Here is a 21,635-nt window from a genome sequence, read left to right on the forward strand (position 1 = left end):
GTTGGATTATGAGGAGAGGTTGAGTAGACTGGGACTGTACTCGTTGGAATTTAGAAGGATGAGGGGGGATCTTATAGAAACATTTAAAATTATGAAGGGAATAGATAGGATAGATGCGGGCAGGTTGTTTCCACTGGCGGGTGAAAGCAGAACTAAGGGACATAGCCTCAAAATAAGGGGAAGTAGATTTAGGACTGAGTTTAGGAGGAACTTCTTCACCCAAAGGGTTGTGAATCTATGGAATTCCTTGCCCAGTGAAGCAGTTGAGGCTCCTTCATTACATGTTTTTAAGGTAAAGATAGATAGTTTTTTGAAGAATAAAGGGATTAAGGGTTATGGTGTTTGGGCCGGAAAGTGGAGCTGAGTCCACAAAAGATCAGCCATGATCTCATTGAATGGCGGAGCAGGCTCGAGGGGCCAGATGGCCTACTCCTGCTCCTAGTTCTTATGTTCTTATGACCAGCTTATGCGAATCCAAGTCCGGTACCTTCCCCAGCATTCTCCTTATAAACTCCACATCATCCCAAATTGGCGCATACACATTAACTAGTACCACCTGCACCCTGTCCAATTTCCCACTGACCATAATGTACCGGCCTCCCACATCCGAAAGTATTCTTCCCGCCTCAAACACCACTCACTTGTTGATCAGGATCGTGACCCCTCTAGTTTTCGAGTTCAGTTCCAAGTGAAAAACCTGTCCGACCCAACCTTTCCTTAATCTAATCTGGTCAGATACTCTGAGGTGCGTCTCCTGCAGCATTATCGCATCTGCCTACAATCCACTCATGCTCGAATACGCGTGCCCTCTTGACCAGCCCATTTAGCCCTCGTACATTCCAGGTGATAAGTCTAGTCGGGGGGCTTATCGCCCCCACCCCTTTCGCCGATCAGCCATTCCCTCTCCTGGGCCAGTCTCCAGCCCCGCGCCTCCACTGGGCAGCCTCTGTCCCTTAGCAAAAGTCCCTCCCTCGTCAGCAGAACATTTTCTTTCTCCTCTCCCCCCCCCCCCCCCCCCCCAGTAACAGCACAATGTAAATCAACTCCTTTGATAAGCCTAACATCTGCTCACCCCCCCAACCCCCACTCCCCCCAACCCCCACTACACTTCCGTGAACTAGCCCGTCCAGCTAGCTTGGTGGCCCTCGCGCCTGGCGCCAGACATTCTCTCATCTATTGTTCCCCCCCCCCAATCCAGCTCATACATACATATTCAAATGGGAAAACAATCCCAACACGATTGCCGGACAGAAAAAAAAAGCAAAACAAAGAAAAGATCAAGCAAAACATCCAGCATCTGGACAAACACACCTCCATCCCCCAACAGTGCAAATGTAAACTTTAACTCACTCAGTTCTGCAACTGGCCCCAAATCAATACAGAAGGCATTACAAATAACGTCCGCAAAATGAAAAACGATAAACTTTTTAAAACATGAACGTTGCAGCAAACCAGTCCTTTCCTTTTCGTGAAGTCCAGCGCTACCCCCCCCCCCCCCCCCCCCCCCCCCGGTAACTACAAAAAGAAGAAATAGATTAGCACCCGGCATATTCAATAAACACATGTACACATTCCTCCTCCCTCTCTCTCTCTCTCTCTCTCTCTCTCTCTCTCTCTCTCTCTCTCTCTCTCTCTCTCTCTCTCTCTCTCTCTCTTCTCCCCCCCCCCCCCCCCCCCCCCCGGGTTGCTGCTGCTGCCGGCCTATTTTCCTACCGTTCTGCCAGGAAGTCAAGGAAAGGCTGCCACCGGCTAAAAAACCCCTGTACTGATCCTCTCAGGGCAAATTTTACCCTCTCCAATTTGATGAACCCCGCCATATCATTGATCCAGGCCTCCACGCTTGGGGGCCTTGCATCCTTCCACTGAAGCAAAATCCTCCGCCGGGCTACTAGGGACGGAAAGGCCAGAACACCGGCCTCTTTCGCCTCCTGCACTCCCGGCTCCACTGCAACCCTAAATATTGCGAGTCCCCAGCCTGGCTTTACCCTGGATCCTACCACCCTCGACACCGTCCTTGCTACCCCCTTTCCAAAATTCCCCCAGCGCTGGGCATGCCCAGAACATATGGGCATGGTTTGCTGGGCTCCCCGAGCACCTAGCACATCTGTCTTTGCCCCCGAAGAACCTGCTCATCCTCGTCCCGGTCATGTGAGCCCTATGTAGCACCTTGAACTGTATGAGGCTAAGCCTGGCACAAGAAGAGGAATTCACTCTTTCCAGGGCATCTGCCCACGTCCCCTCCTCAATCTCCTCACCCAGCTCCTCTTCCCATTTACCCTTCAGCTCTTCCACCGAGGCCTCATCTACCTCCTTCCAGGAGCCTTTTCTGCTGGTCTCTCGGCATCCCCACCTCCAACTCCACCGCAGTTTGATGTTTCTCCTGGTCAGCCAGCGCCTTTTCTAATTTCTGGATCGCCCGATCTTGGGCATCCAATCTAAGCCCCAGCCTCTTTAATTGGGTCCAAGCAGTTCTGCTTCTGCTTGGCGAAGCCCTCCTGGATAACTTGCATCAGCTGCTCTGTTTACTGCTGGGTCGACAAGCCAGAGCTCCGGTCGTCCGCCATGCTGTCTCTCGCTTCAGCCCAAGCCCTCTCTGTTCTTCTGTTTCTGCCTTTGTGAGCACTTCTAGTCCTCCTCTCCATGCACTGATGTGGGAATCCAGTATACAATTGCCTCTGTCATCGATTTTTCAAATCAAGTCCGGTTAAAAAATAGGGTCAAATGTCCAAAAGTCCGACCCGAGCGGGGGCCACCAAATGTGCCACTTACTCCTTCGTAGCCGCCAACGGAAACCATCTTGCACTGTTTCAATGTACATGATGCTCTGGGGCAGCAGCAGGTCAAGAGTATGTGTTATCTGGTATCAACTAGTCACTATTAGATTTGTTCTATGGAAGTATGGATGAACTGTCTGATGCACGGCAGCAAAGCACTGTTCTACCCAATGATGCAATTGGTAAGTTCAGGAATGAAAGTTTCCATTTACAAAATTATAGATAACCTTCCACTGAAGTATACCAGGTGAAAGTAGCATAACTAGTGTCAGTCTGCATTCACCTATGCACTGAGCTTGGGAGGAAACATTTTTTCTGCTCATGCGAAGGTTACAAAGATAAGCGTGACATGTTTACTCAGTTTTATGATGCTGTCTTGCGGTGATTGTTAATAGCACATCTCAATGGATTTGGTGCAGCACCCTGGCAAATTTTCATATGCTAAGGTCAGAGGAGGGAGCCAGAGGAAATGGGTGAGGTACTAAATTAATATTTTGCAACAGTATTAACCAAAGGGACGAACTTGGTGGATGATGAATCTCGGGAAGGGTGTGTAGATAATCTGGGTCATGTTGATATCAGAAAGGAGGTGATGTTGAGAGTCTTAAAAAGCATTAAGGTAGATAAGTCTCCAGGGCCTGATAGGATCTCCCCCAGAATACTGAGGAAGGAAATTGCTGGGACCTTGACAGAAATCTTTGTATCCTCATTGGCTACAGGTGAGGTCTCAGAGGACTAGAGAACAGCCAATGTTATACCTCTGTTTAATAAGGGTAGCAGGGATAATCCAGAAAATTATGGGGCCGGTGGGCCTTACGTAAGTGATAGGGAACATTATTGGAGAAGATTCTTGGGGACAGGATTTACTCATATTTGGAAACAAATGGACTTATTAGGTGGCATGGTTTTGTGAAGAGGTGGTCGTGCCGCTCTAATGTAATCGAGGTTTTGGAGGCTGTGACTAAGATGATTGAAGGAAGGGCAGTGAATGTTGTCTATGTGGACTTCAGTAAAGCCTTTGACAAGGTCCCTCATGGCAGACTGGTACAAAAGGTGAAGTCATCAGGGGTCAGAGGTGAGCTGATGAGATTGATACAGAACTGGCCCAGTCATAGAAGACAGGGTAGCAGTGGAAGGGTATTTTTCTGAATGGAAGGCTGTCACTAGCAGTGTTTCGCAGGGATCAGTGCTGGGACCTTTTGTGTTAATAATATATATAAATGATTTGGAATATATATAAATGATTTGGAGTATATATAAATGATTTGGAGGAAAATGTAACTGGACTGATTAGTAAGTTTGCAGATGACACAAGATTGGTGGACAACACAAGATTAGTGGAGTTGCGGATAGTGAAGAGGATTATCAGAGGATACAGCAAGAGATAGATCGGTTGGAGACTTGGGCGGAGAAATGACAGATGGAGTTTAACCCGGGCAAATGTGAGGTAACACATTTTGGAAGGTCTAATACATGTGGGATTTATACAATAAATGGCAGAACCCTTAGGAGTATTGACTGACACAGAGATCTGGGCCTGCAGGTCCACGGACCACTGAAAGTAGCAATGCAGATGGATAAGGTAGCCAAGAAGGCATAAGACATGCTTGCCTCATCGGTCAGGGCATTGAGTATAAAAATGGGTAAGTCAGGCTATAGAACTTTAGGCCACATTTGGAATATTGTGTACAATTCTGGTCGCCCGCGTACAATTCTGGTTGCCACACTACTAGATGGATGTGGATGCTTTGGAGAGGGTACAGAGGTTTACCAGGATGTTGTTTGATCTGGATGGTGTTAGCTATGAGGAGGGGGCTGGATAAACTCAGATTGTTTTTACCGGAATGATGGAGGTTGAGGGTGACCTGATAGAGGTTTACAAAATTATGAGTGGCACGGACAGAGTGGATGGTCTGATGCCTTTTTCTGGGGAGGAAAAGTCAATTACTAGGGGACATGGGTTTAAGGTGCAAGGGGGAAAGTTTAGAGGAGATGTGCGAGGCAAGATTTTACAGAGGATGGCGAGTGCCTGGAACGCGCTGCCGAGGGAGGTGGTGGAAGCAGATACCATATCGATGTTTAAGAGGTGTTTTGACAAATACATGATTAGGATGAGAATAGAGGGATTAAGTCCCCGGAAGTGCAGAAGGTTTTAGTTTATGCAGGCATCATGATTGGCGCAGGTTTGGAGGGCCGAAAGGCCTGTTCTTTCTTTGTTCAAGCAAATGTGAAGGCACGTTGGCGTTTTACCAGGGCACTCTGCATTGCTGGCGTAACATTTTCCTGTGACCCTTGAAATGTGATGAGCAACAAGCAGCAAGCATACTATCATAGAAATTATTCAACATTCTGCATGTTCATATACTCTCACAATGTGGCTGCTGCATTGGCTGTATACATATTCTCTCATTTCTTATTCTAGTATTTGTCTCTTTTGTATCTGCTTGGGTAGTAAAGGCCATATTGGACAGGTGGCACAGTGAGAGAGAGCAGGAGGGCTCATAACCTTTTGAGGTCCTGCGTGTTAGTTTCTTCCTTAGCTCCATAAAATCTGTTTCAGCATCTCGCCTCACTTTCATTCTGCATAACTGTTGGTACCAATAGGGACAATGACCGTTGACTGTTCATTCTTTCTCATCAAACTGTCATGCAACCACTCAGTAACAACATCAACACTGGCACCAACCTCTCTAGCTTGAACAAAATTTAAACTGTATTGCTCAAGCCAATCAACTCCTGGCATATTTTCTGTTAATTTTTGAAGCTCTGAAACCATTTCCAGGGCCTGATTTTAACTCCAATAATCGCATGTTTTCCTGCAAGTTTGCACCCGTGCTTGACTTTATACTTGCCTTTTTTACTCTTCCACCGGTCCTCTCCTGGGCCTGGCTTTAACTGCTGCTGATCTTCTCATTCTCCCCGTGCTCACCAGATGACTCCTGGTGCCATGCACCGATGAGTATTGAAATGGGAGGTTTGAACAGCTGATATGAGATCGGACAGATGGTGCAGGAGGGAAGGTTTTAGATGGCTGGACTATTAGGACCGCTTCTTGAGGAGATAAGACCTGTACAGACTGGGTGGGTTGCACCTCAACAAAATTTGTAGTTTTCTGTTGCCATGGGAGAGGTTGTAGCATTAGGAAAAAGATGATGTTCAAAGGATTGTATGAGAGAGAGAGATGGCACAAGAATATAAAGTAACGAGGGGTTAAGTGAGGTCAGACCAAGAGGAATTACCGGAAGATCTAATTCACGTTTTCAATGCATGTCAATAAAGCACTTAGCAAAGCAAATAAGGTTAGTGTGTTGCAGGTGCTTGGGAATATGATACAGTGGTGATGATGGTGATTTGGCTTAAAAATGGACAGGTCTGGGTACGAAGTAAGACCATAAGACACAGGAGCAGAATTAGGCCATTCAGCCCAATGAGTCTGCTCCGATATTCAATCATGGCTGATATGTTTCTCATCCCATTATCCTGCCTTCTCGCCATAATCCCTGATTCCCTTATTAATCAAGAACCCATCTACCTCTGTCTTAGACGGTGATTTGGTCTCCACAGGCTTCTGCGGCAGTCAGCACAATCTGGCTGAAGAAATTCCTCCTCATCTCCGTTTCCATTGTCCCTTCAGTCTGAGGCTGTGCCCTCGGGTTCTAGTTTTTCCTACTAGTGGAATCATCCTCTCCACGCCCACTTTATCGAGGCTTCTAAATATTCTGTAAGTTTCAATAAGATTCCCACCTCATCCTTCTGAACTCCATCATGTACAGACTCGGAGTCCTCAGCAGCTCCTCGTATGACAAGCTCTTCATTTCAAGGATCGCTCTTGTGAACCTTTCCAAGACCAGCATATACTTCCTTAGATACAGAGCCCATAACTGCTCGCAATACTCCAAGTGGGGTCTGACCAGAGCCTTATACAGACTCGGAAGTACATCCCTGTTCTTGTATTCTGGCTCTCTTGACATGAATGCTAACATTGCATTTGCCTTTCTAACTGCTGACTGAACCTGCACGTTAACCGTAAGAGAATTTTGAACTTGGACTCCTAAGTCCCTTTGTGCTTCTAATTTACTAAGCCTTTTCCCATTTAGAAAATAGTCTATGCTTCCATTCTTCCTACCAAAGCGCATAACCTCACAATTTTCCACATTGTATTCCATTTGCTACTTCTTTGCCCACTCTCCTGAGCCTGTCCAAGCCCTTCTGCAGCCCCCCTGCTTCCTCAATACCTGTCCCTTTACATATCTTTGTATCATCTGCAAACCTAGAAGTAGTGCCCTCAGTTCTTTCTTCAGTTCGTTAATGTATATTGTGAAAAGTTATGGTCCCAACACTAACCCCTGGGGCACATCAGGATCGCATCAGGTTATTAGCTGCCATCCCCACTCTCTGCCTTCTGCCATTCAGCCAACCCTCAATTCATGCCAGTATCTTAACTTAAGCCCATGGTGTTAAGGCTATCGGGGAAAGATGGGGAAGGAAAGAAAGGAGACTGGGTGGCAGTACTAATCAAGGAGAGTATAACAGTGTTAGGCAGAAAGGCTGTCCTGGAGTACTGAAGGACAGAGTATTGGCTTAGAGTTGAGAACTAACTATGCCATTACCTACCTGGGTATATTCTATGGCTCACCAACTAGTAACAATGATAGAAGCAAATTTTCAAAGTAATTAGAGGGGTGCAAGAACTATGGAGCATGATAGACTGGGATAGCAATAGTGTGAAGGGCAGAGAGGGGTGTGTGTTCAAAAGAATTTTCTTGATCTGTACATTTCTGACCCAAAAAGGAAGGAGTCATTGTTGGAACTGGCTCAGCAACTGCAATAGGCCATTCAGTTAGACTTCAGTGGTGGGAAAGTTTTTACACACGCTGATCAAGGACAAAATTACCAGACACTTGGACAAATGTAGATAAATTAAGGACAACCAGCACGGATTGATTAAAGGCAAATTGTGTTTAACTAACTTCCTTGAGTAATTTGATGAGGTGACAGAGCAGATGAATGAGGATATTGTGATTAATGTGTTTGTGAACTTCCAGAAGACATTTAATCAAGTGCCAAATTATAGGCTCGTCAATGTAAAGAACATGGAATAGAAAGGACAATGGCAGTTGGTTGAGTGACCGGAAACAGGTAGTGCTAATGGTTGTTTTCCAGATTGTCATGGGGCATATCCTGGGATTCTCCAGAGGGCAATACAAACACCCATCCTTTCCTTGATGTATATTAATCACTTGGGTCTACAGCACACAATTTCAAAATTTGAAGATGACGTAAAACAAGCAAGAACTCTATGTGGAGGATCGTGATAGACGCTAAAAGGACATGCTGGGCAGACAGGTGGCAGATAGCATAATGGTTAGCACAGTTGCTTCACAGTGCCAGGGTCACTGGTTCGATTCCCGGCTTGGGCCACTGTCTGTGCGGAGTCTTCATGTACTCCCTGTGTCTGCGTGAGTTTCCTCCGGGTGCTCTGGTTTCCTTCCACAGTCCAAAGGGTTTGGTGGATTGGCCATGCTAAATTGCCCTTAGTATCCAAAAAGGTTAAGTAGGGTTACTGGTTAGGTAGATTGGCTATGCTAAATTGCCCTTAGCATCCAAAAAAGGTTAAGTGGGGTTACGGGGACAGGGTTTGGGCTTAGGTAGGGTGCTCTTTCCAAGGGCGAGTGCAGACTCGATGGGCCGAATGGCCTCCTTCACTGTAAATTCTATGAAATTACATTCTGGGAAGAAGAACGAGGGTTGGCAATATACACTAAAGAGTACAATTATAAATGGGGTGCAGGTGCAGAGAAATCTGGGGCTATATGTTCCCAAATAATTGAAGGTGGAACAACAGGTTGAGAACGGGATTCACAAAAGGCATTCACAAGCCCAGGCTTTATAAATAATGATTTGGGGCGGCACAGTGGTTAGCACTTGTGCCTCACAGCGCCAGGGTTCTGAGTTCAATTCTGACCTTGGGTGACCATCTGTATGGAGTTTGCACTTTCTCCCCATGTCTGCGTGGTTTTCCTTTGGGTGCTCCGGTTTCCTCCCACAATCCAAAGATGTGCAGGTTAGGTGGATTGGCCATGCTAAATTGCTCCTTGATGTCCAAAGATATTTAGGTTAGGTTAAGCAGTTAGTGCACTGGATGGGGGAGTTGCCTTGAGTGGACTGCTCTTGAGGGTCGGTACAGACTCTTATGGGCCGAATGGCCTCCTTCTGTGCTGTAGGGATTCTTTGAAAAGTAAGGAAGTTATGATGAACCTTTATAAAACTCTGGTGTGACTTCAGCTGGAGGATTGTATTCCATTCTGGATAGCCCACTTTAGAGACAGTGCAGAAAAGATTTAAAAGAATTTCCAGGGATGAGGAACTTTAGTTATGACCAATTAGAGAAACTGGGGTTATTGAGTTGGGAAATAAAATGTAGAGATGAGATTAAATAGAGGTGTTTAAAATCATGTAGGGCATAGACAGAGTAAGTCAAAACTCTTCCCTTTTGTAGAGGAATGCAGAATGAGAGAAAATTCAAGGTAATTAATTACCGGAGAATCCCCGGGTTCTCGTGCCCCGACGCTGGCTTCCTCATCCTCCAGCTCCGATTCTCCGTGCCTGCGGGATTCCCGCCACACTCGTAGGGGGCCGTTGACAGCCCCCCCCCCCCCCCCCCCCCCCCCCACCGGCGATTCTCCGGGCCCCGATGGGCCAAATCTCCCTCGGATTTGTATTCTTGCAAAATGACCTGATGAGTGCAAGATGAAAAACTTTAACAGTAAGTCTATTCTTTTTCAGCAATACTCAAAATAGTGTGAGCACATTTCATTTAGTTATACCCTTCTATTTCATTTCTTTTAATTGTAGGAATCAAGCCTGAATGAATGCATGTCCAAAAGAGAGATTCTGAAAGATGAGGAAGCAGCGAGGTAAGCTGAAGCCATTATTTTGTATATGCTGATAAAAGTAACATATTTCTTTTAAAAAATTCTCTTTCTGGACCAGGTTATTGCCCTTTGATAATTTTGCACCAAATTGACAAATCCTCATTAGAATACTCAATTCATCTTGCCTCTATACGCATTACTAGCAGCTCAACGCAACCTGACATATTTCCCGAAACTTCCGCTCGCCATCTCCCCCAAAGAAAGGTGAAATTGGGTAACGTATTTGCCCCTTTCCACTTTTGTCTTCTACTTGAATGACTTTGACAAAACCTGGAAACAGGTCACACACTTTCATCTCTGTTGCTGAAGCGATGTGAAAATTAGGGAAGTGGGCAAGAGATAGAATAAATGGCAGGTAATGTATAACAGTGCCTAACAGTCTGCAGTGCATGGCACTATTTAAGCCAAACTGTTGCCATAAAAATTCAGATTTTTATGTCGATAACTATTGTTGTTGCTTCTTTCTTTGTAAGAATTGCCCACAAACTGTAGGGCACTTGTGAGAAAAACTGAAATAACTGATGAGGATTAGATATTTTAAACCTGAGGAGGGAAAAAGTGATGCGTTCTCCTTTATCTGATATCCTCTCTGTTGCTGACTTCTATTAAATCTGATTAAGTCAGTGTTATTGTGACACGAAATATGTCTCATTCCATTTGCTTTGATTTCCCTGAGTGAGATTGTCCTAATTCTATGTTTTATAATCTCTTGGATCTTTTATTTATATATGGGATGTAGCCATCGCTGGTTAGGCCAGCATTTAGTGCCCATTTCTAGTTGCCCTTAAGAAGTGATGGTGAGTGGTCTTCTTGAACCGCTGCAGTCCCTAAACTGTAAGTACAGCCACTGTGCTGTTAGGGAAGGGGTTCTAGGATGTTGCCCCAGCGACAGTGAAGGAATGGCGATATATTTCCAAGTCAGAGTGGTGAGTGACTTGGAGGGGAACTTCCAGGTGGTGGGATTCCCAGGTATCTGTTGCTCTTATCCTTCTAGATGGTAGTGGGTTGGAAGGTGTTGTCTAAGGAACCTTGGTGAGTTACTGCAATGCATCTTGTAGGTGGTGCACATGGCTGCCACTGTTTGTCGGTGTGTAGGATTTGAATGTTTGCGGAAGGGGAAGCAATCAAGCGGGCTGCTTTGTCATGAATGGTGTTGAGCTCCTTGATTGTTTTTGGAGCTGCACTCATCCAGGCAAGTGGAGAGCATTCCATTACACACTCCCGTAGGACTCCTAGCCTTTGACCTGCCCTGGTAGCCACAGTATTAATGTGGCTAGTCCAGTTCAGCTTCTGACCAATGATAACCCGCCCAGGATGTTGATTGTGGGGGATTTAACAATAGTAATGCCATTGAATGTCAAGGGGCAGTGGTTAGATCCTCTCTTGCAGGAGATGGTCATTGCCTGGCATTTGTGTGGCGTGAATGTAACTTGCCACTTGTCATCCAAGCTTAACTTATATTTTAAAATGTGATTTCGGTTCATACAATATGTAGATAGTGACACAGGAGTTCAATTTTTGCCAGTGCCTTCTCGAGAACAATTAGGGTTGGGCAACAAATACTGGCCTTGCCAACAGTACCAACAGCCCATGAAAAAAATTAAACGGTTTCTTAATTTAAAAATGTTGTGCTTATTGAAATTAGGGATGTTAGTGTTGGAGTAGAACGCTCCAGTTTTAGGCAACAATTTTAGCATCAAGGTTCCCTGAGGCAAGTCTGACTCTATGTTCCTTTCTCAGAATACACTCTACTGCACTGTTGTAGCATTTTTCCATTCCCCTCATGAGCAATCCTTTGGCCTCTCTGCGCCAGTTGGTCTCCGATGAGGAGTGGTCGTCATCTAGGATCATACCCATTCTACTCATGTGTTCATGGTGTTTCGTCATTGTGATTCTGAGTTGCTAATTTGACATTCGATTAGCATTGCCACAAGATTTTTTTGTTTACTTTCTGAAAGCTTGCAATATCTTTCATTAATTCAACACCTGGCAATTCTGCTAAGTCTGGGAGATGTTGTTGATACAACAATAACTGAATGTATTTCTTAAGTGTCTGAAGCACTGGTTTGTGAGATGAGCCTATCTTGCATTTTGATGTTTTATTATTTTGTGATAAGTACTCTTTGTGGTAGATGTAGGCGCAGCTAAAATTGAGGAACAATTGTTTTCTGTAAGGAGAAGCATCTCATGGTATAGTGAAGTGTATGAGTTGGTAGTTCAAGGTCAAACCTTGTATCTGGACACAAGGACACGAGAGATTTACTAAAATTATACCAAGGATGAGAGAATTTGGTTACATGGAGCGACTGGTGAAGCTGGGTTGTTCCCAGTTGTTCCCGGGTGCAGAGAGGTTTAAAGAGAGATTAAAGCATCCCTTCTAAACAAACCGTTAAGACCCTCTTCGCTCTTCTCTCGGGGCCCCTCCTCCTCTGGACAGAACTGCATTGGGTGGCGCGGAGGAGTTGGTGGGGGAGAGGAGCAGGGGGGTGGGGTGGAGGGCAAAGATGCTCGAGGAAAAGCTGAAATGGAAACTAATGCATAGCTACATTGCTAAAACCAAATAAATTCCAAAAAGCCAGGAAGCACCTATCTGTCATTGAGCAGAAGACAGACCTCCAGGGGCATGTCTTCAGCTTGTGATATCAAAAAATAAGTTTGCCACTGGGCTGCTAGGCTTCTGCACTGACTTCCGCGATGCATCCATGCTGCAGCTGGGAAACATGTTCCTGATGTGGCCTGCGATCAAGGTAGGATCGTACTACTTGCTGCAGTCAGCAGCAAAAGCTCTGCTTCACTGCTGACCACAAGAAACGGGCTATTGTTAGAATAGGCTGGGTGTTGGCTGATGGCTATGACTCTGTGACACAATCATATCTCTTATCTGATCATTTTTGTTGCAAAACAAGTTGTATGTTTTAAAGAGTGAAATTCTCTAAAATTTCAATGTCAAATAATATTGATGCTGAGGAATGCACTGGTGAGCCAAAGGATAATCTTAGCAAATACAAATACTTCTATGTGCATGATTTTTAAAAATTAATAAATTTTTTCAGAACTAACCTGTTCGGATTCAAATTGAATTATTGGATGTAAAATATATATATATTTTTAATTTTAGAGGGCCCAATTCATTATTTTCCAATTAAGGGGCAATTTAGCGTGCTAATCCACCTACCCCGCACATCTTTTGGTTGTCGGGGCGAAACCCACGCAGACACTGGGAGAAAGTGCAAACTCCACACGGAAAGTGACCCAGAGCTGGGATCGAACCTCGGATGGAAAAGAATTTGATGTTCAAATCATTTATTTCAAGCTTGTTTCTTCATTTTCACTCCTTTTTTGTTTGCTTTGCTGGGGTTATTTTTGTCATAACAGTTGCCTCTTGGATAGACTAGTTTTAGTGTCTTAAAGGCTGCCGATTGGTTGGCGAGTCATTCTGGTTGAGCTGTTGCTGGGGGGAAAGCAACTGTAAACTATCAATTCTCCATGTTTTGGGGTAATTCAAAAAAGGTAAGGTGCAAGGCTTGAACGTACTCCTTTTGCGGAGAACCGCTCCCTGCATCTAAGAATATGTCACTTCTAGCAAGTGTTCAATGAACCATTTTATGAACTGAACTGATTTTCTTAAACTGATGTAGAGATGTCGGCGTTGGACTGGGGTGAGCACAGTAAGAAGTCTTACAACACCAGGTTAGAGTCCAACAGGTTTGTTTTGAATCACTAGCTTTTGGAGTACAGCTTCTTCCTCCGGTGAATGAAGAGGTGGGTTCCAGAAACATACATATAGACAAAGTCAAAGACGCAGGATGATACTTTGAGTGCGAGTCTTTTCAGGTGATTAAGTCTTTACAGGTCCAGACAGAGCAACTGGAGAGAGGGATAATCAGGGGTTAAAGAGGTGTGAATTGTTTCAAGCCATGGAAATTGGTAGGATTTCACAAGCCTAGGCCAGAGGATGGCCGGGGTGGGGGGGGGGGGGGGGGTTGGGGGGGGGGGGGGGGGTGTGTGAATGTAATGCGACATGAATCCCAGGTCCAGGTTGAGGCCGTACTCGTGTGCGGAACTTGACTACAAGTTTCTGCTCGGCGATTCTGCGTTGCCACGCGTCCTGAAGGCCGCCTTGGAGAATGGACATCGCGTGACAATCGCCAGGCAGGAGCGTTCCTTTCCAGTTGGGAAACACTTCAGTCAATGGCATTCAGCCTCTGATCTTCGGGCAAGCGTTCTCCAAGGCGGCCTTCAGGATGCGCGACAAAGCAGAATCGCGGAGCAGAAATAGCCAAGTTCCGCACACATGAGTACGGCCTCAACCGGGACCTTGGATTCATGTCACATTACATTCACCCCCCTCCATCTGGCCTGGGCTTGCGAAATCCTACCAACTGTCCTGGCTGGTGACAATTCACACCTCTTTAACCTGTAATTATCCCTCTCTCTAGTTGCTCCGTCTGGACCTGCAAAGACTCACAGTCAAAGTATCGTCTTGCATCTTTGACTTTGTCTATATATATATATATATATATATATATATATATATAATATATATATATATAATATATATATATGTTTCTGGAACCCACCTCCTCATTCACCTGAGGAAGCAGCTGTGCTCCGAAAGCTAGTGATTCAAAACAAACCTATTGGACTTTAACCTGGTGTTGTAAGACTTCTTTCTGTTTTTAAACTGGTTCTTAGTCTAGCTGTTAGCACACTTAGGATTGTTTAAGTGTTGCCCAATCGTGGAAGCACATCTAACAGGAAGTCTTCTGTTTTGGGTTTTGCAAACATCGACGTTTTGAGTATGGTCTGTACTCTAACTGCAGACTGTAATTATTTTGATCTCTCTGAGAGTGCCTATATTTTGAGGGGCACTTGCATTCTCTTACCTGCCTCAGTAGTGCTCGCCTCTTTTGGTTGAGCTACCAAAGCGCTCTAGAGCTGCTGGTCCCGTGATCGGACCGGCAGCAATAGGAGTCCTTCCACTGTCCTTAATTGGATGGCAAGCATGGTGACGGCCAATTGTGAGTCCTTTTCTTGGAAAATATCTCCCCCCCCCCCCCCCCCCCCCCCCCCCCCCCCCAGTCTTGTTCCCAGAAAGAGCAGATTTGGGACTTCCATTTGACCCTGATATTGAGGTGCCAAAGCCTGTGATAAAATGATGTGGAGATGCCGGCGTTGGACTGGGGTGAGCACAGTAAGAAGTCTTACTGTGATAAAATGGTAATTGAACTAAATAGATACTCGGAATAATGTTCTTTTAAAAAAAAATATTACATCTGTGAAGTATGCTCGAATGTTTGATCTTAGGAGTTCTTTTTGATGGGTCTGTTTTGGAGACGGCATTTGTTCTGGAAACATAGAAAGAAACATAGAAAAAATAGGAGCAGGAGGAGGCCATTCGGCCCTTCAAGCCCACTCTGCCATTCATTATGATCATGGCTGATCATCCAAATCAATAGTCTAATCTAGCTTTCCCACATATCCTTTGATCCCCTTCCCCCTTCGCCCTAAGTGCTATATCTAACTGCTTCTTGAAACCATACAGTTTTGGACTCAACTACTTCCTGTGGTAACAAATTCCACAGGCTCACCACTCTCTGTGTGAAGAAATTTCTCCTCATCTCTGTCCTAAATTGTCTACCCTCTATCAAGGTTCAGACAGGGCGCTGGAGGGATACAAGATAGCCAGGAGGGAACTGAAGAAAGGGATTAGGAGAGCTAAGAGAGGGCATGAAAAATCTTTGGCGGGTAGGATCAAGGAAAACCCCAAGGCCTTTTACACATATGTGAGAAATATGAGAATGACTAGAGCGAGGGTAGGTCCGATTAAGGACAGTAGCGGGAGATTGTGTATTGAGTCTGAAGAGATAGGAGAGGTCTTGAACAAGTATTTTTCTTCAGTATTTACAAACGAGAGGGGCCATATTGTTGGAGAGGACAGCGTGAAGCAGACTGATAAGCTTGAGGAGATACTTGTCAGGAAGGAAGATGTGTTGCGCGTTTTGAAAAACTTGAGGATAGACAAGTCCCCCGGGCCTGACGGGATATATCCAAGGATTCTATGGGAAGCAAGAAATGAAATTGCAGAGCCGTTGGCAATGATCTTTTCGTCCTCGCTGTCAACAGGGGTGGTACCAGAGGATTGGAGAGTGGCGAATGTCGTGCCCCTTTTCAAAAAAGGGAATAGGGATAACCCTGGGAATTACAGACCAGTTAGTCTTACTTCGGTGGTAGGCAAAGTAATGGAAAGGGTACTGAGGGATAGGATTTCTGAGCATCTGGAAAGGCATTGCTTGATTGGGGATAGTCAGCACGGATTTGTGCGGGGTAGGTCTTGCCTTACAAGTCTTATTGAATTCTTTGAGGAGGTGACCAAGCATGTGGATGAAGGTAAAGCAGTGGATGTAGTGTACATGGATTTTAGTAAGGCATTTGATAAGGTTCCCCATGGTAGGCTTATGCAGAAAGTAAGGAGGCATGGGATAGTGGGAAATTTGGCCAGTTGGATAACAAACTGGCTAACCGATAGAAAACAGAGAGTGGTGGTGGATGGCAAATATTCAGCCTGGAGCCCAGTTATCAGTGGCGTACCGCAGGGATCAGTTCTGGGTCCTCTGCTGTTTGTGATTTTCATTAACGACTTGGATGAGGGAGTTGAAGGGTGGGTCAGTAAATTTGCAGATGATACGAAGATTGGTGGAGTTGTGGATAGTGAGGAGGGCTGTTGTCGGCTTCAAAGAGACATAGATAGAATGCAGAGCTGGGCTGAGAAGTGGCAGATGGAGTTTAACCCTGACAAGTGTGAGGTTGTCCATTTTGGAAGGACAAATATGAATGCGGAATACAGGGTTAATGGTAGGGTTCTTGGCAATGTGGAGGAGCAGAGAGATCTTGGGGTCTATGTTCATAGTTCTTTGAAAGTTGCCACTCAAGTGGATAGAGCTGTGAAGAAGGCCTATGGTGTGCTAGCGTTCATTAGCAGAGGGATTGAATTTAAGAGCCGTGAGGTGATGATGCAGCTGTACAAAACCTTGGTCAGGCCACATTTGGAGTACTGTGTGCAGTTCTGGTCACCTCATTTTAGGAAGGATGTGGAAGCTTTGGAAAAGGTGCAAAGGAGATTTACCAGGATGTTGCCTGGAATGGAGAGTAGGTCATACGAGGAAAGGTTGAGGGTGCTAGGCCTTTTCTCATTAGAACGGAGAAGGATGAGGGGCGACTTGATAGAGGTTTATAAGATGATCAGGGGAATAGATAGAGTAGACAGTCAGAGACTTTTTCCCCGGGTGGGACACACCATTACAAGGGGACATAAATTTAAGATAAATGGTGGAAGATATAGAGGGGATGTCAGAGGTAGGTTCTTTACCCAGAGAGTAGTGGGGGCATGGAATGCACTGCCTGTGGTAGTAGTTGAGTCGGAAAAGTTAGGGACCTTCAAGCGGCTATTGGATAGGTACTTGGATTAGGGTAGAATAATGGAGTGTAGGTTAACTTCTTAAGGGCAGCACGGTAGCATTGTGGATAGCACAATTGCTTCACAGCTCCAGGGTCCCAAGTTCGATTTCGACTTGGGTCACTGTCTGTGTGGAGTCTGCACATCCTCCCCGTGACTGCGTGGGTTTCCTCTGGGTACTCCGGTTTCCTCCCACAGTCCAAAGATGTGCAGGTTGGGTGGATTGGCCATGAAAAATTGTCCAAAATTCTATGATTAACCTAGGACAAAAGTTCGGCGCAACATCGTGGGCCGAAGGGCCTGTTCTGTGCTGTATTTCTCTATTAACTATTAACTCAGACTATGACCCGTGGTTCTGGACACACCCACCATCGGGAACATCTTTCCTGCATCAATCCTGTCCAGTCTTGTTAGAATTTTATAGGTTACTATGAGATTTCCCCCCCCCCCCCCCATTCTTCTGAACTCCAGCAAATATAAACCTAACCAATTCAATCTCTCCTTGTACTGCCATCCCTGGAATCAGTCTGGTAAACCTTCCTGCACTCCCTCTATAGCTAGAACATTTTTCTTCCGATAAGGAGACCTAAACTGCAAAACATATTCCAGGTGTGGCCTCACCAAGGCCCTGTATAATTGCCGCAAGACGTCCCTGCTCCTGTACTCTAATCCTCTCGCATTTGCCATCTTTACCACCTGCATGCTTACCTTCAGTGACTGGAAGACGAGGCAACCCAGGTCTCGTTGCACGTTCCCCTTCTAACCTATGGCCATTCAGATAATAGTCTGCCGCCTTGTTTTTTCTACCAAAGTAGATAACCTCGCATTTATCCAAATTATACTGCATCTGCCATTCATTTGCCCACTCACTCAACTTGCCCAAATCAAACTGAATGATCTCTGCATCCTCCTCACAGCTCACCCTCCCACGCTAACTTGGTGTCATCTGCAAATTTGGAGATATGACATTGTGTTCCCTCATCTAAATTGTGAAGATATATTGTGAATAGCTGGGGTCCTAGCACTGATCCCTACAGTAGCCCACTAGTCACAGCCAACCCATTTGAAAAAGACCCGTTAATTCCTACTCTTAGTTTCCTGTCTGCTAACCAGTTTTTTTTATCCATTTCAATACACTATCCCAATCCCATGTGCTTTAATTTTACACAATAATCACACTAATTTCATGTGGGACTTTGTCAAAAGCCTTCTGAAAGTCCAAATACACCACATCCACTGGCTCCCCTTCATCAATTTACTTCAATTTTGCCAGGTTTTCTTGATGCCACTCTCAATTAAATGTTGTCTTGATGTCCAGGGCAGTCACTCACCCCTCAGTGCATGAACTCAAGCTATTCATCCACGTTTGGACCAATGGTGTAATGAGGTCAGGAACCAAGTGGCTGCGGTGGAACCCAAACTGAGCAGCAGTAATCAAGTTTTTGCTGTGTGGTGTTGCTCGATGATACTGTTGATGATACCTTCCATCGCTTTATGCTGATCGATAGGAGCCTGACGATGCAGTAATTGGCCAGCCTGAATTCTTTCTGATTTTGGTGAATAGAAGACACCGTGGCAATTTTCCCTGTTGTTAGGTAGGTGCCAGTGTTATAGCTGGACTGGAACAGGTTAGCTAGGGGTGTGGCTAGTTCTGGAGCACAAGTCTTGCTGGGATGTTATCAGGGTCATAACCTTTGCAGCATTGCAACTTATGTTATTTGCAAGAGCATCTCAAAACCCCAAAGGATAACTTAAACCACTGGTTCTTAGTTGTGTATGTTTGTTTATTATAATGTGAGGAACGATGTACACCCAGCGATGAACCATTCCAGTCATTGTGTAAGCAATTAATAAAGACTATTTATTCAAGTTTTTTAAAAAATACAGGACAGAAGACCAATATGCATTTTGACACTTAAGTATATTAATATCTAAACACACCGTTTCATCTGAAGTTACCTTTTATTCCCAAAGTATACCCATGTACCCTGAACTCACTGAGACACCCCTTTCCCCAAGCAACATCTAATTTTGATACAAAACAGAAAAGCCTGGAGAATCTCAGCAGGTCTGGCAGCATCTATGGGGAGAGAAGAGAGCTAATGTTTCGACCAAGTCTGATAAAACGTCTCTTCCAGGTTCAGCGAAGGCACAAAGTTGCGTCTTTTAGAGGAGAATATCTGCAATTTTCCACGGTCCTAAATGTTAGATGGAACTAGGCCTCCGTGGCTCGGATTATAGATCGAACTGGCCTGTTTGATTATTGGATAGAGATCTAGCCTGCTTCCCCAATGAGAGTACCAGCAGTTATCATAGAATGCACAGTCAGAAGGAGGCCCTTGGAAAGCGCACCCTACTTAAGCTCACACTTCCACCCTATTCCCGTAACCCAGTAACCTCACCTGTAGCATTTTGGACTTGAAGGGTAATTTAGATTGGCCACTCCACCTAACCTTCATATCTTTGGATGGTGGGAGATAACCGGAGGATCGGGAGGAAACCCACACAGACACGGGAGAACATGCAAACCCCCGCATAGACAGTGACCCAAGCCCGGAATTGAACCCAGGTCCTTGATGCTGTGAAGCAACAGTGCTAACCACTGTGCTACCATGCCGCCCTATTATACTGTTCAGTCTCTTTGATATCCCATTCTCTGGATTCGGCTGTCTGCAGCTCTCAAATTCCCTGGAGATAGAAGTTATTATTTGTTTGGTCCCACTAATCTCTGGTAAACAATGTTTCTGAGATGGCCATTTGTACCTCAATGTCTCTAAACTTCTGCTAATCTTGTTACTGGGCAAATCTCATCTCATTATTCCTCTAGACACCTGCTAGTCTTGTTACTTGTCTGTTTTTTTTGATTTCATCTCGAGTTCACTGCTAACCGTATTAATTTGTATCTAATGCCTTAAGCTATTTCTTGATATTGCGTGGTGTGAATTGAATTGGATGAAGATGGCATCTGTGATGCTGGCAACCGCAGGAGGTGGCTGATATGGATCATCCACTCGGCACTTTGGGTTGAAGGTGGTTATTAATACCTCAGCCTTGCTTTTGTACTGATGTGCTGGGCTCCCCGATCATTGAAGATTGGGATATCTGTGGAGCCTCCTCCTCTTGATAGTTGTTCATGACTCGATGTGGCACAACTGCAGAGCTTTGATCTGATGCATTGATTGTGCGATTGCTTAGCTCTGTCTATTGCATGATAGTTCTGTTTTGCATGCAAGTAGTCCTGTTGCTTTTGGCACCTCAATTTTAGTTATGCCTGGTGCTACTCCCGACATGCTTTCCTACAATCTTAACCAGAGTTGATCTCTTGGCTTGATGGTAAAGGTAGCGTGGAAGACATGCTGCTCTGTGCGGTTACAGGTAGTGGTTGAACACAATACAATACTGCTGCTGCTGCCTCATGGATGCGCAATTTTGAGTTGCCAGATCAGTTTTGAATCTGTCCCATTTAGTGTGGTGGTAGTGCCACACAACACAATGGAGGATTTGTTCTGTATGAAAATGGGTCTTGGTCTCCGGAAGGACTAAATGGCATTCACTCCTACCCATACTGTCATGAACAGATGCATCTGTTGCAGCTAGTTTGGTGAGGACAAGGTCTAATAGGTTGTTCCCTCTTATTGGTTCCCGCATTACCTGTCTCAGGACCATGTCTTTCAGGCCTTGGCTGGCTCAATCAGTAATGGCATTGCCAAGCCGCTCTTGGTGATGACAGTGAAATCCCCCACCCAGAGCACATTTGATGCCCCTGCCGCCCTCGCTGCTTCCTCCAAGCAGTGTTCAATTTGGAAGAGTACGATTCATCAGCTGAGTGGGTGGTATGTGGTAATCAGAAAGACTGATGTCAGAAGTCCAGCACCTCTTGGCAGCTATTTCCCCCTCATGTGTTACAAACAACAGCAGAGTTACGCCTGAGGATGTGGTTTGTGAACTTGAGAAGGTTGCAGCAAATAATTTGCACAGGTTTGAAGGACTAAATAGTGAAGGCGGGAGAAGAATACATACGTGCCACTTTGATAGCCACACAAGCGCTTTACTGTGGGAAATGCAGCAGTGTGCTAACAGTAAAGAGACATGTGCTGTTCCTGTTAAATGGAAGATGTTGAAGGTGCTGATCTATGCATACAAGTACCAAACGTGTAAATATACAGATGTGGACAGCATATTAACTGATGGTATTTCTTTCCTATGGTAGTCCAAAAGGCAATTGAGACACAAAATTGAAGGCCGGAGTGGCTTTGGCTGTGACTTGCTGCATCATCTCTCTTGTGTAAATCGGTTGCAGATGTGCTTGCAGAAAATGTCATTGCTCTGCAACTGGATTCCTGTGGCTGTGGAGCCTTGATCATCGCCTTGTGGGTGTGCTAAAGTCTGCAACTATGATTGACGGATGGGGCAGAGGTTTGGGGGACAATGGCAGAACCTTGGGGATTAAAGTGAGGTTGGAAATGAGAC

The 21,635-nt window shown here is 45.2% G+C and overlaps 1 protein-coding gene across 3 annotated transcripts in view; it reads left to right on the top strand.

Annotated features, from left to right (window-relative positions):
- The window catches only part of azi2 (5-azacytidine induced 2), a 110,082-nt gene that overhangs the window by 58,785 nt on the left and 29,662 nt on the right, over nt 1–21,635 (top strand). For all 3 annotated transcript variants that reach the window (XM_038797308.1, XM_038797307.1, XM_038797309.1), the window contains exon 6: nt 9,630–9,691. In XM_038797308.1, the coding sequence (XP_038653236.1) occupies nt 9,630–9,691 (62 nt within the window). The remainder of the gene's footprint in view (nt 1–9,629; nt 9,692–21,635) is intronic.

The sequence above is a fragment of the Scyliorhinus canicula genome, chromosome 5 (assembly GCF_902713615.1).
Source record: "Scyliorhinus canicula chromosome 5, sScyCan1.1, whole genome shotgun sequence".
Classification (NCBI taxonomy): Eukaryota; Metazoa; Chordata; class Chondrichthyes; order Carcharhiniformes; family Scyliorhinidae; genus Scyliorhinus; species Scyliorhinus canicula.